Genomic DNA, 13,283 nt, shown 5'->3' on the forward strand with positions numbered 1-13,283 from the left:
TCGCCCTCGGGGGTTGCACCGTGCAGCACGCATTTCGGACATGCAGGACGGCACTTGGCTGGAGAAGCCGCGTCGCACCTCGAGCTCGGCTCCAGCCCTTCCTCTGAGGGAGCTCATGGGTCCCCCCCACAAGCTACCTCCCACAGCTAGCAACTTCCTCTTGTACCACCCGGGACGTCCTCAGAAGTGCTCTTATGTAGGCGTCAACCTTCGAAAAGTGAGGTGTTTTACGTTGGGGGGCTATAGGTGGCCTTTGTGCAGCCCCGGGGTTACTGATGATAGGTCATCAGTTGGGCATATCTAGTGAGTGACTTATGTCTGACCCTGCTTTGTGACAACTCTTCCGAAATCCCAAGTGCAAACATGGTACGTCATTGGTCAGTTTCCACTTTCCATTACCTGGGGGTTTATTGCGCTTATCAGGGGTGATGGCATGTGCCCTGTAAATGTACAGGGAACTCGATTTGTTCCAATGCTTGAAATCTGTGGGCAATGTCACAAAGTAGGAGGCACTCTAGGAAGTGAATTTCTTACCTGACTGATGAAGGACGTATTACTGATTGCTTGAATCCACTGTCACCACCTTGAAATAGTGAATAATGTTTTTTGGATTTGCTCTTAAAGGTCCGCTGTAATCTACACTAACTATCATACTTAGCATCTAATGCCCCAGTTCCAATAAACATATATGTTACTACATTTTGGAAGCCTGTCATTTGCCTTCCCAGATTAGGTCTCCACCTTATACCATTCAGCTGTAGCATTCCTTTCCTAGAATTAAGTCACGCACAGTCTTAACACTGGTATAGTTCTTTTAAAATCAAGTTCAGATTTTGGAAGATGAGGGGCTAAGTGATAAATGAGAAGTTATTATTTCCTACATGTGGTTTAAATACCGTATTCTTAATTAGGAGCATGTATTCATACTGTATATTGAAAAGTGAACTTTCTATTTTCCATTCAGTTGGATTTCTGTGTAGAAAGTAAGCTGGTTAAAAGCTGATATGGCACATACAGAATCAGCTTAAGTATGGCAGCCTGGTGTGTATCACATAATAATGTGCCCTGCTAAGAATCCAGCTCTGAGCTTTGATGGAAAGATTTCTCCAAGTAACCAACAGGTAGTCCAGTTCAGGACTCGGAGTATCTCTGCTATTGTTACAGACAGCGCATCTTTCCTTGCTTCTTTATCACAGAGTTTTTAAGCATAGGTTCTCTGATTGATGTTTCTTTAGTGAGTTGCAGTGTTGTATCCCAGGCCCTGTAAAGTGCTGGCATCACTTGGGTATGATGCTTGCCCTTTTTCACAGCTTGCTGCATTCAGCATTTACAATGTGCTTCTCAGAAAGGCTTGTTAGATGAAGCAAACCAGATGCACATATGTGGCAAGAGTTCAAAGGTAGCTCACTCTTTGCTTTGGCTGATACGGCAAATAAATAAAATAGTGAATTACCCCACTGTCACATTCTTGCCAGTTTTGCCATGCTGTGCTTTGAGGTCAAAGCTCTCTAAAAGGCTAATTAAAAAAAAAAAAAAAACCAGAATATTTTTTCTTTAGAATATTTATGTTTAGCCATGGTTTTTTGTTTGTTTGTTAGTTTTTTTCTCTCAGCTGCTTCTCCTGTTGAACAGGCTGTCTCCCCTAAGAAAATACTATTTCCTCTCTCTGCCTGGGTATCTTTTCATCTTGCCAAAACTTAAGGTGGAATGGAGCCTGTATATTGTTTTTTTTATAAAAGTGAAGTAGGCTAACCATAGTCCTTTTCTGAAGCCTGTGAATCCTAGATCAACTGGGAAATTAATGGTGGTTCTGTTAAATCTTCTAACAAACAGCCCCATTAACATTTCCACATTCACTGATCAATTTAACATTTGTTTTCTTACTTGAGCTTTTTCTACCATGGAAATGCATTTCAGAATGGTAATAGCTGACAGGCAAACTAGCAACCTGGTAAATAGTTGAGCAGAGCTAATAAAAAGCAAACTCGTAACTGAGACTATACTAGTGGAATTTATACAAAGGTTTAATTTTATGCTCCTAAGTAATATAAACTCTTTGCAATATAAAATTAGCTGTGGTTTTACATGTCTGACAGTATGAGGCCTGGCCTGGTCTAAATATATAAAATTGGGCAGAAATGGGATTTTAGTTAGCTAAATCAGATATTTTTATTAGCAGCTCAAAACAGCTGGGAGATGTATGTCTTTAAGCTGAGGAGACACTGAAATCCACTTGGAGACAGATGCTGTTATATATCAACTATTTTATCGGGTCACTTTGCTCAAGCTTCGCACTCCCTCTGCCCTTGTTTGTCTGCTAAAGAAAAGGTGTGAGCCATGCTTGTTTTTTTTAAGGAACAAATGTAGGTTTATACTCTTGGGATGATTCTGGCCCTGGGAAGTGTCAGAAGCATCTGTAGCCCTGGCTTGACTTGGGGACTGAAAATAGACTTCAATGACTCTCTTTTTTGAAAAAAAAAAAAAATTGGCTAGATATAGGTGGGTAACTCTTTTCAAGTACTTATCTCGGAAGTTTGGAAGTTGGGGACAACACAGTTAGGAACTGTGTTACTGAGTTTTTTGCTAGTTGTTGGTTATAAATCTTGGATCAGACCAAGTTACAGAAAGAAAAAAAAATAATTGAGGTTTCCTTTTTAGGTTACTTATATTTTTGGTGGTGTATAAGTAAAACAGGCTGGCACAGTGCAGATGGATTCTGGACTTTCTGAACAGTTGCAGTGTATATGGAGGTATACGTAGATAATTAATACTGTTCTTAATTCAAGACTTTACAGTTACCTGAAAGGAGAATAGAGTGAGGAGGTGGCTGGTCTCTTCTCACAAGTAACAGGTGATAGGACATGAGGTGACTGCCTCAATGCTGCACCAGGGGAGGTTTAGATCGGATATTGGGAAAAATTTCTTCACCGAAAGGGTGATCAGGCGTTGGAACAGGCTGCCCAGGGCAGTGCTGGAATCACTGTTCCTGGAAGTGTTCAAAAACTGTGTATATGAGGCCCTTAGTGACATGATAGTAGCGGTGGACTTGGCAGTCCCGGGGGACTGGTTGGACTTGATGATCTTAAAGATCTTTTCCAACTTCACTGATTCTATGGTCGTAGGTTCTGCCCCTCTATATAAATCTGAATTATGCATTCTAATGTAATAAAGTAGATCAGATTATTGTGTAAGTTTTTTTCTATTTCCATCAAAAAGGTTGTCTTTATTATTAAAAAGTTTAATTATTGACACTCACTGAGACATTCTTTTGTGTTAGCATTTGCCAGCCAAGTAGAATATTTAAGGACTCAGTATTCACAGTTGATAAAATGATTTGGGCTTTACTGCATGTAAACAATATTTGATTCACATTAGCTGCAGTTTCACTTCCAAAAGAATCTGCAAAGGTGGAATCTTCTGTAGAAAAAAGCATAATGACATTATCTGTTAAAATGTGCCTAGATGAAATTATGAAGTGAGGAGTTTGTGGCGATAAATACTGTTTATCTCAGAAAACAAATTCTAAACATTGAAAAACATACAGTCCTCAGGAAAAAAAAAAAAAAACCAACCATTTTTTTAAAGAAATCTATTGGGATTTTTTTCTTCTTTTTTTCATTTTTTAATTTTAATTTTTTTGCCTGGCTTTCTGACCATCAACTCCAACAGCAATCTCATATCTGAAGTGCAGGATAGGTGTCTTACAGGACTCAAGTTAGGTGTGCTGGACTGCAAGTCACAGCATCCTATAATCTGAATGTATCTGAGAGGCTAAATGAAGTCAATAGCAAAAACTGGTGAGAGGTTACATAATCATAGAATACCACATTGGAAGGGATCTCAAGGATCAATACAAGATGTATTTTGAGGACTCTTCCTCTTTGCTTACCATGATACAGAACTTTTATTTAGTGATGTGGAGTATATGAGTATAAACTACACCAGTGTGAAATGGTTATGTAGAGGATGCCTTAATAGATTTAAGCATTTAAGCTCATTGACTGCAATTTTGACTTTTTAAAATACATGTCTACAAAGTGTACATATCACCACTGTATACAAATAATACTTAGTAATGGACATAGCTCAGGCCAGGATGCCTAAGTGGGTTCCTATTGAGTTGCAAGAGGGCAAAATTACCTTTAAATTGTATAGCCTTACATTTTACATTTACGCAATACTTGTGCTTCCTGAGGTTGATGGAGAGCAAAGGCATGTTGCTGAACTGAACAGTACAAAATATATAGGGCCCACAGTACTTTGAGATTGTAATTTTAAATCCTTGCATCTATAACATCTGGTTCTCGCATATTTATTTTATGTAATCTAGCATACATTTCTTAGGCTTATCATTTTTTGTGTCAGTTACTGCTTGAATAAGGGCAGCAATTTTTACCTTCCTTATTTTTGTGACCATGGCACCATATCTGTTACATCAAAGATAGATAGACTACTTATTTCAATTCCAAGGACTGCCTGGACTTTGTCTTATTCTTCTGTGTCATTTCCTATTCACATGATTACTTCTGTCTTGCATCTTTCCATAATACTCTCTGTTCCCACACATTATAATTTGAAAGCATCATCATTTTCTTACTTCTCCCACGCTGCAAAGGAATTGCCACTGTAATGCCACTCTTTCACATCCTTTTCTTAAAAAGAACTTGCTAGTGAGTTAGGTCAACATGAGTGTATCAGGTTTGTCCCTTTCTTTGTTAGTTTACATTTGTTACAGCTTACTAGATTCTTGGCTGTTAGTGATGAGGCCCATTTTTAGTTCATTCTGAATCTTGCAGCACAGTCAGGGGGTTAGTGTCTGAGTACTACTGTAGTATAAATAATAGTTACATTGTCCAGTAAGTTCCTGCAGTGTTTCTGCAGAGAGAAATCCTCTTTTCTAGGTTGTGTGCTGGACTAGTAACAGGAATAATTGATGATAATCTTAATTGTCCTTTAAGAAAGCACAGCTACTGGAGGAATACTACTAATATATAATGAAACTTTTACAAAATTGTTAATATTCTACAAGCAGCAGCACATGCTCCAGATGGCTACACATATTTATTTTTTTCAAAAGAAGTATTTATTTTTAAACAAATCTTCCTATTCTTACACACCTTTAAGTCTTTAATGATCCTGTTTAATTTTTATTGTGTATTTTGCATTTTTATTTTGTATGTCTCTTCATTTTACTGTCTGATACACCTTCCAGAGTACAATGCTGCAATGTTTGGAATTATTTAAACTTCAAGGAAAAAATGTTCTTGGAGTCCTCTTATCTTTCCACTTGGTGCCTATTTTTTAAATGGCTGTGCAGTAGCAGACTGTTCCACTGACATGAAAGGTTTGATAGTGATTCAGAAACAGTAACAGACTGAAATAGCCCAAAGTGAGAACAAAGTTTTGAGGTCACTGTAAGCTACAAAGCTAGAAGTTTTAAGGTCACAGTAAGCTGCAAAGCTAGGGCAGAAGGAGAAATGTGAGAAATTTCCAATTTGATAATTTCTCTGAAAGGATTAAAAAAAAAAAAAAAATAAAGAGGTGGTTTTGATTTTTGTTTTTGTTTGTTTGTTTGTTTGGGGGTTTTTTTGTATGGTATCTAATGAAATCTTGGTAGGTAGAGGGCATGCTTTCCATAGCCTGGTGAGCATGACTCTATACTGCAAGCATGATCCTTATAAGGCTGTTTGAGAAACCGGGCATACGATACGACTCAATCTTTATAGTCTTATATGCTAAACCATTATAGCACAGATCCAAAAAGGAACAGCATCCACTTCAGGGCTACCCATGGTCCTGGTGCTCCACAGTCCTCGAACCAATGGTGTCGTGGAAAGAAACCGTAGGAACAAGAGGAATAGCAGCACTGCAGCAGGGGAGAACAAGCTGGTAGGAAATGGTGATAACCCCTGAATTGCCTTCCAGTATATCTCCACTTGGCTGTGAGTAGGAGGACTTCATTTAAAACTAGATATACTGACAGCTGCTTTTATATAGGAGAGCATCTTTTTTTTTTTTTGCAAAGAACACCTTTTCAAGTAATTTTAACTTTGCTTTTGAGTACAGAGCACAAAGGTGGGAGAATGAGATTTTATTTAAACAAGAGAGTAATAAGAAGTGTGGTACAAAATACTTTTGGAATTGGATACGATGTCTCCTGTCATTGCTGCAAAACCCTGAACATGCCTGAACACATGCTGTTATCTAATTTGTGTTGGAAGACGCTGAAGGAATATTCAAAGAATTCATAATATTGCTTTGTGTTTGCAATAGTGCTCACAGGGGCCATCCTTGGTAAAATGGCCTGCACAACAACAGCTGTTAAGGTAGGATTGTGAGTTCAAGCATCCAAAACTGTCTGAGAGTGTATATGCTACAGCTGATCATATCGAAGGGGATGACAACCATCAACCAGATTAAACAGTAACCAGGGCGTTGCAGAGTTTTGGAGCAAGGAAGGTGCCAGGCTGGAAAGAAATGTAAGGGACAAATGAAACTTCGTAATAGTGGGGAGAACAGTGAGAACAGAAGAAGCAGTCAAAACCAGAGGAGTTGGGTTGGATACTGCTGTATGTTCACATACTGCCATCAAAACCTCTGTCTGGGCCAGGCAATGCATTCTCCCTAGCTCTGCCAGCAGCCTGCATCCATGGGTGGGTGGATGCACAGCTTTTGTGTGTACGGTTAGAACTTTGGGGCACTAGTGAAGAAAGGTAATTTAGAAGTATGTTTGATGTTGATTTTGTGATGCTGTGATTCACTAAGTTCCTGACTTTATTTCCGTTTAGTTACGGTAAGTTTAATCAATTCCTTTAAGATCACAAATACAAGATTGGAAAAGTCCAGTCACTTGCTTTGTCATCGAACATGGTTTCTATATATAGGCCTACATTATGCCCGTGCAAAGATTACTTCAAAGCCTCACTAGGTTAGGTGAGTCTTGTAATTTTCAGCTTTAATTTATTCCTAGGAAGTTTATACCTATCTGCTCTTGTGTGCTGATGTTACAGTTTTAACATTGTGTGTATTCATAGAAAGCAGTCAGGAAATTTATGGTAAATTTTCAATTCAGTTCCAGTTTTGGTTCAGCTATGGCGGAAATTATCCCCCAAGCAGTTTGGTAAGGCCTGAACCACTTTGACATCAGAAGATACAACACTTGAAATCGGAGAAATTTTAGAACCCATGCTTTCAGTGTGGATTTTTACAGCTAATCGGGTTGAGTCACTGTCTATGGGTTGGAATCTGTGTGCCTCCCAGCACTCTGCCTCAATGTTTCTCCTGCTTTCTAAGCTTCCCACAGTGGTTAAGGAATTGAAAAGCAGCAGTGTCACCGCTGGAATTGAAAAGCAGCAGTGTCACCGCTACATTTGAAAAGCAGATAGTACCACTGCTGTGCCAAACCGTCGTACCACTGCAAGGAAACTATCTTTTGCATCCAGCAATGCACTGGTACAGAAGTGGGTAAAAGCATGCATGTATGGTAGTTCAGTAAGACTGGTGCAGAGAAGACAAGTGGGATTGTTGGAGTAGTTAGAGCACTGCTGTCTGCAGCAGCACACAGTTCTCTACTACAGAACAAAACAAATTGAAGATTTGGGCAGTGAAGTTCTATCTGGAGCTTTTTTACAACTCAACTTGGGCAGGTGCAAAAAAAATACCTTTTTACTGACCAGGTATGCACCAGTAACTGCAATTTCATGCAGACCAATCATCACATGTCATGGAGTTCATTCTCCACATACGAGTCGCTCAGCAAGAGAAAGGGGGAGGGATAGGAAGAGATTTTATGCTGTCTAGAAGAGTTCCTATAGGTGAAAGAGCTAGTTTTCACTAGGCCAGTTTTCACTAAGGAATTTCTTAGAATTGGTAACTGATGAAAACACAGCCCAGGTTAAAAAAGAAAAAAAAGAAAAGAAAAGAAAAAATCCAACTGCGTTTTGAGAAGAAAGTTTTGGAATTTGAGTTCTGTTCTCTAAACACACTATTTTTTATCCTGTATCAGTAGGCTAACTGAGCCGTCAATTTTAAGGGTACGTTATGTGGACTTTTGGGACTATATAGAAGATCAGTCTGTGTGTACTCCATGCTAGTCAGGCATCACCACTATGGGATATCTAGTGTGCAGCTGTTTTATGTCCATCTTCCAAGAGCACTTTGCACTCTCAAATTGTTTTTCCCTAATTCTCAGTATCAAATAATTCTCTTCATATTATCCAGTTTTCCACTGGAGTGCACTTCTTATAAGCCAAGACATTTAATGAAAATATTAATAAGACTGTTGCTTACCTGAATCCATGAGGAGTTCCTCTGTTAGTGCAGATTGCCATACTGTTCTTCTTTTACCGCAACCTTTATTACTTTTCTTTGGATATTTCGTTACCCATCTTAAAATTCATTCACATCTTCTCCATTTTATAATTTCTTATGTGATACTGAAACAAGTGCTTCAACATCACCTAAGTTTATTTAATCAAGTATTTGATCAAGTACATTTCCTTTGCTCTGGGTAGTTATCTTACACAAGAACCAGGGGGTTAATAACTCCCTCTGTATTTTTGTTGTTTGCTTTTTATTTCAGGTGTTTTCAACATAGATCTTGAATGATATGCGTATAATAAAGTTAATTTTTACATGCATTTAATGTGACTTTCTGGTTTTCAACTAAGCATATAAGATGAGGAATCACAAAATATTTTATTTGTGCAACTTCTTTTCGATACCAAGAGAAATAAACTCATCTGAGTATGGAATGGATTAATCTGAAAAAAACTGAGGTAAGGTGTAAAAACCAGTAGAGCACAGAGAAGGACTGTGTCACCCAGAATTGCTGGACATTTATTTATTTATTCATTTGCAAAGTTTAGAGAGGGAGGGAAAAAAAAAAAAGAAACATTTGTGTGTTGCAAGAGGATTAGGGGAAGTGACTGCTGAAACCAGAGTATAAATGCTTTGCAAGGTCAGTCCCTGGAACAGTCAGTGAGAAAAATGATTGGAAATAACACAAAGTAATCAAAAAAAGTAGGCTACAATACTAAATCTACTTGAGTTTCTGAATCTCTAGGATGTCGTTCCTGGGCTATACAGCTCTGGTCTTATGCTGGATGTATTGTACTGCAGAAAGAGGTAAGCTTTAATGTGGGAGAATAAAACCCAACCCTTTCTTAAAGTGTATGTGAAGATGGTAACTAAATATGTAAATAAAATGTTTGCATTGTAGCCTATTTAATGAACTGCTCACAGCAATAACTGAGATATTTTCTGGCAGTGTTTAGCACCTTTAGTACTTAGTATGTTGTGATAGGTGTTATTTCACCTATTCATTTGCATAACTACTGCTGTTATTAATCTGTTGCACAACTTTTTAGTGGTTGCTATCCTTATAAACTAGAGCAAGACAAGTCATTTGTTATTAATTGTGTTTGTTAATTCTAACATCTAAACCCTGTAAACAGCTGGTAGATCAAAATAGAAAATATTCAATAAATAAGCATCTCTTTCTGCCTAGAAGAATCTGTAAAATAATCTGAGAGGAATAATTACAAAATTGACTGAAAAGCTTACAAAATATCTGTTGACTGACAGACTGGTTTTAATCCATTGAATGAGATAAATGCATACAGGTATGCTTCATTCATGTTTAAAGAGGTAGCTAGTATTCTGGGATTCTTTTCAGAAGCCTCTGATATTTTCTGCTTCTCTGTTCAATTTATTTTTCTTGATACTGTGTTTATATTGTTTAATGTATGTTTAGTAATTTATTTTTTTGCTTTCTATCTATCTGGCTTTCTTTACATAGCCTGTTGGGGAAAGGGTGTTACCTGGTTTTGAGCTAGTATGTCTTTGCTTGTTTCAGTTTGTTTTTAATTTTAGGTGAAGTTGATGAAGACCTTATTAATCAAAACAATCTGATTGATTTTACTTTGAAAAACTGAAAAATCAGGACATTACTGGAATGTATCATGTTTTTATATATATGCTTACATTAAATACTGCTTCAAAGCAACTAATGAAGTTGTTTGAAAAAAAGCCCAGAAAAGTCCTGCCATTTGAAAAGAAAGTTTGCCTGAATTTGCACTTCCTTTTCACAGTGCTTTCTTTAGATCAGAGAGATTGCAAAGAAATGTGAATGTAGCAATATTTGATTTATCTGAGACAACTATTACCAGGGTTCTTAGTTCAAGCTTTATGTTGAATGTCTATGTGTGTTTTTCAAGAGCTGGGGTTTTGTATAAGAGTTGAAAAATCCTTCTACCTGAATTCATAGTTTGTGCTTAACGTTATGGAAGTTGCTAACAGCATAATGACAGCAAGAGAGCAGCTTGAACTATTTCTAACTGGATTCATATTAATAGTAAATGATTAATTCCAGCTCTCCTGGTCTCTCACTAAGGGATTTGAAGGTATGCATTTAGTGCATGCTTTCTAATATAAAACCCTCCCAATTTCAGTAAGTACACACAGCAAAGTGCATGGTGTAATTAATACAGTTTAGAAGCACATCCTGTCAGCAGATTTTTCCTTTTCAAACTGCTTAGAAACTGCATTAAAAAGAAGAGTAATTAGCTGTAGTTGGAAATACTGTACATACTGTTACACTTGATGGTAACACATGGAACAATCAGAGAAATGATAGAGACTAAGGTGATTATTTTTTGTGCCTTTTTTGTGTGTGTGTGTGTGTTAAAAGGCCCCATTCGGCACAACAGCTAATAAAAATGTGGTAAAACTCAGAAGTAATGGAAGAATAGAGCAGAGAAGCTCTCCTAGTACTAAATAGCTTCGTATTTAAATGACAAAATTCAGAGTGTGCTTTCTCAGCTTGCAAACTGAAAGCAAATAGTGTAATGAGCTCTGATGAAAAATATGTAGAATTAGAAAAAAATACTTTTTTCACTATTACAATTATTATTTTTTTTTTAGTAAACTAACCATTTTTAACACATTTGAAAGGCAGACCTAGCTAGAGAAGGAGTCCTGTTCATTTCACTTGTTCCTGCATTTTGCAAAAGCATTGTTAGAAAGTGAGTCTTAATCTTGCTAAGGCAGAACTCCCTACTACCTTTTTTGTTAGTATAGCAGTACCCTCTAGTGGACAGGAGCAATAATTTTTACTTAGATGTAATTCGTAGGAGGGAGCGTAGTTACTAAAGTAGTTGGAAAAAAAGTGAATATGTGAGTGTACTCTTCTGTTAGCACCTCGGCAATATCGTCAAAGCTGGTCTACTTCTTCTGGCTACTTAAAATAGCCAAAATAAAGTTATTAGATCTCACAATTAACATTCTTCATATTTTCAAAAGGCCGTAACTACAGAACACTTAAAATTCTGCAGGTTTTTTTATTTATCTTTAAACAATTTTCTAAAAGCATGCCTCTAATTTGGTAGAGACTGAAATAACAACAGTGAGTGTTCAAGGGTATGTCTTTGCACATCTAAAGTAAAATTCTTATTCCACGCTTTGATGTGGAAGTTTATTTAATCTGCTCACTTTGTATTAGAAATCACAGCTACTTAATCTGTGGTTATGATTTCCATAGTTTAGTTCAGCAGGCCATAACTCCGCATCCTTTGCATGAGGAAAGATTCTAAATATTTTTCCTGTACTTCCACTTTGAGGTAGCACCCAAACAATCCATAAGAAAGCTTCAGAGAGTATTGCTGCTTTCTCAAACTGTGGCTTTACAAGTAAACTGGTGAGAGGACTGTTGTGCCAGCTCTCTACTGAGTAATGAATTTACTCAGTAAGAAACTTCCTTCCCTGTTGGATATTTATTTTCTATATAGAGGTCTTATTTCTTTTCAGGGCTGCATTTCTCAGAGGTTATTTCATTTATTTTTGATGAATTCTCATCTTTCATGTTCAGATATAAAACAAACTTCATCACATCTGATTAGCTAGGCTGTCCAGACTATTATTCAGTCTTTAAAATAAGTGCATTTCAGTCAGTCAAGCACAGAGAATTAGTCACTGAAATTAGGTCAAAAAATGTTTCTTACAAAAGATCATTTAGTCTTTCATTAACAGCTTCCCAATGTTTGTTTCTTTCCACTTTAGTCTGTTTTTTCTCTTTCTCAAGCTGTTGAGGAGCTTCTTAATGAAATTAATTTAGTATTATTTCTTGTAACTCATATGGGCTTGGCTGTACATTTCATGGACACTGAAGAAGTCCCAGGAAAGAGCTTTTTGGGAAGGACTATATAGTATTGAACTAATGAGAAATATCAGACAACACCATCCACCTCCCAGATTCAGTCAAAATGCTTCGAAGCTAACAAAGGTCAAAGTGAATACCCAGAATTAATCACATTGTGCATTAAGTAACTCATGGACAGGAGGAAGTAAGTTTTGGAGTATCAGGTGGTCTCATCTTATAGAGAAAGCTGAGGCATGTAAAGCTGAGGGGAGATTTGGCAGAGCTTGATCAAATGACACATGGACTTAATGTCAGTGAGGATGGTGGTGGCTGCAGAACTAAATAGAAGCTTGATAAGAATCTACAGAATGCACAGAATTGTTCCCTGTGGTAATAGAAGGACAGGCAGAGGGCCTCCTACAGATGGAAGCATAAAGGATTTCTGTGGTTAGAACTGGGGTAGTAATTTCATCTCAGTCTTTGTAATTAAAATCTATTTTGTGAATTATGACTTTCCTGTGTGGTTTCTTGGTACTTGCTTGACTATTCTTATGTCCTTCTAAATGTGTGTTCATATTCCTACAGTATGTGGATTCTTGGCAGTTTCTTGTTTTGTGAGGATTAAGTAGAAAACATATGCTCATTTGATCACGAATGTCCTCAGGATTTGTTACTACATTTTCTATTGTAAAACTATTTTGGTGTTTGTATGTGCTTCAGTCACCACTATTTTTTGTTTATAATTTTCAGCTTGCGATGAACCTCCACCGAGGAGGGTTAAAGAAGTGCCTACTGAAAGATGGGACAAGCCTCCCTATCCCCATGGTACTAAAGTAACATACAGATGTCGGCCTGGATATATAAAACTTGGACGAATTGTATTTGAGTGTGCTGATGGAGCATGGAAACAACTCTTCCCAGGGACAGAATGCAGAAGTCAGTATTTATGCAAAATATGTGCAGCCAATTTGACCTGACAGTTCACATTCCTTGCCAGTGATGTCAATGTGAAATTGCCATTGTGTCTTTACCTGTAACTAACTTGCTTATTTCAGCATCCTTTAAAATATCATCCTAAAAAGTACGTATGTATAAGGAAACATTTTTGGAAGTTCCTTTTCTCCAGATCAAAGGATTACCATTTTCT

At 37.3% G+C, this 13,283-nt stretch overlaps 1 protein-coding gene across 1 annotated transcript in view; it reads left to right on the top strand.

Annotated features, from left to right (window-relative positions):
* Window positions 1–40: 40 nt before the first annotated feature.
* CFH (complement factor H) overlaps window positions 41–13,283 on the top strand; it is a gene marked incomplete at its 3' end in the record, with an annotated part of 19,104 nt that continues 5,861 nt past the window's right edge. The window contains exons 1-4 of the mRNA XM_010011225.1: window positions 41–217; window positions 5,750–5,889; window positions 6,789–6,793; window positions 12,887–13,072. Of these exons, the coding sequence (XP_010009527.1) occupies window positions 41–217; window positions 5,750–5,889; window positions 6,789–6,793; window positions 12,887–13,072 (508 nt within the window). The remainder of the gene's footprint in view (window positions 218–5,749; window positions 5,890–6,788; window positions 6,794–12,886; window positions 13,073–13,283) is intronic.

The sequence above is a fragment of the Nestor notabilis genome, unplaced genomic scaffold, assembly GCF_000696875.1.
Source record: "Nestor notabilis isolate BGI_N333 unplaced genomic scaffold, ASM69687v1 scaffold11760, whole genome shotgun sequence".
NCBI classification, from domain to species: domain Eukaryota; kingdom Metazoa; phylum Chordata; class Aves; order Psittaciformes; family Psittacidae; genus Nestor; species Nestor notabilis.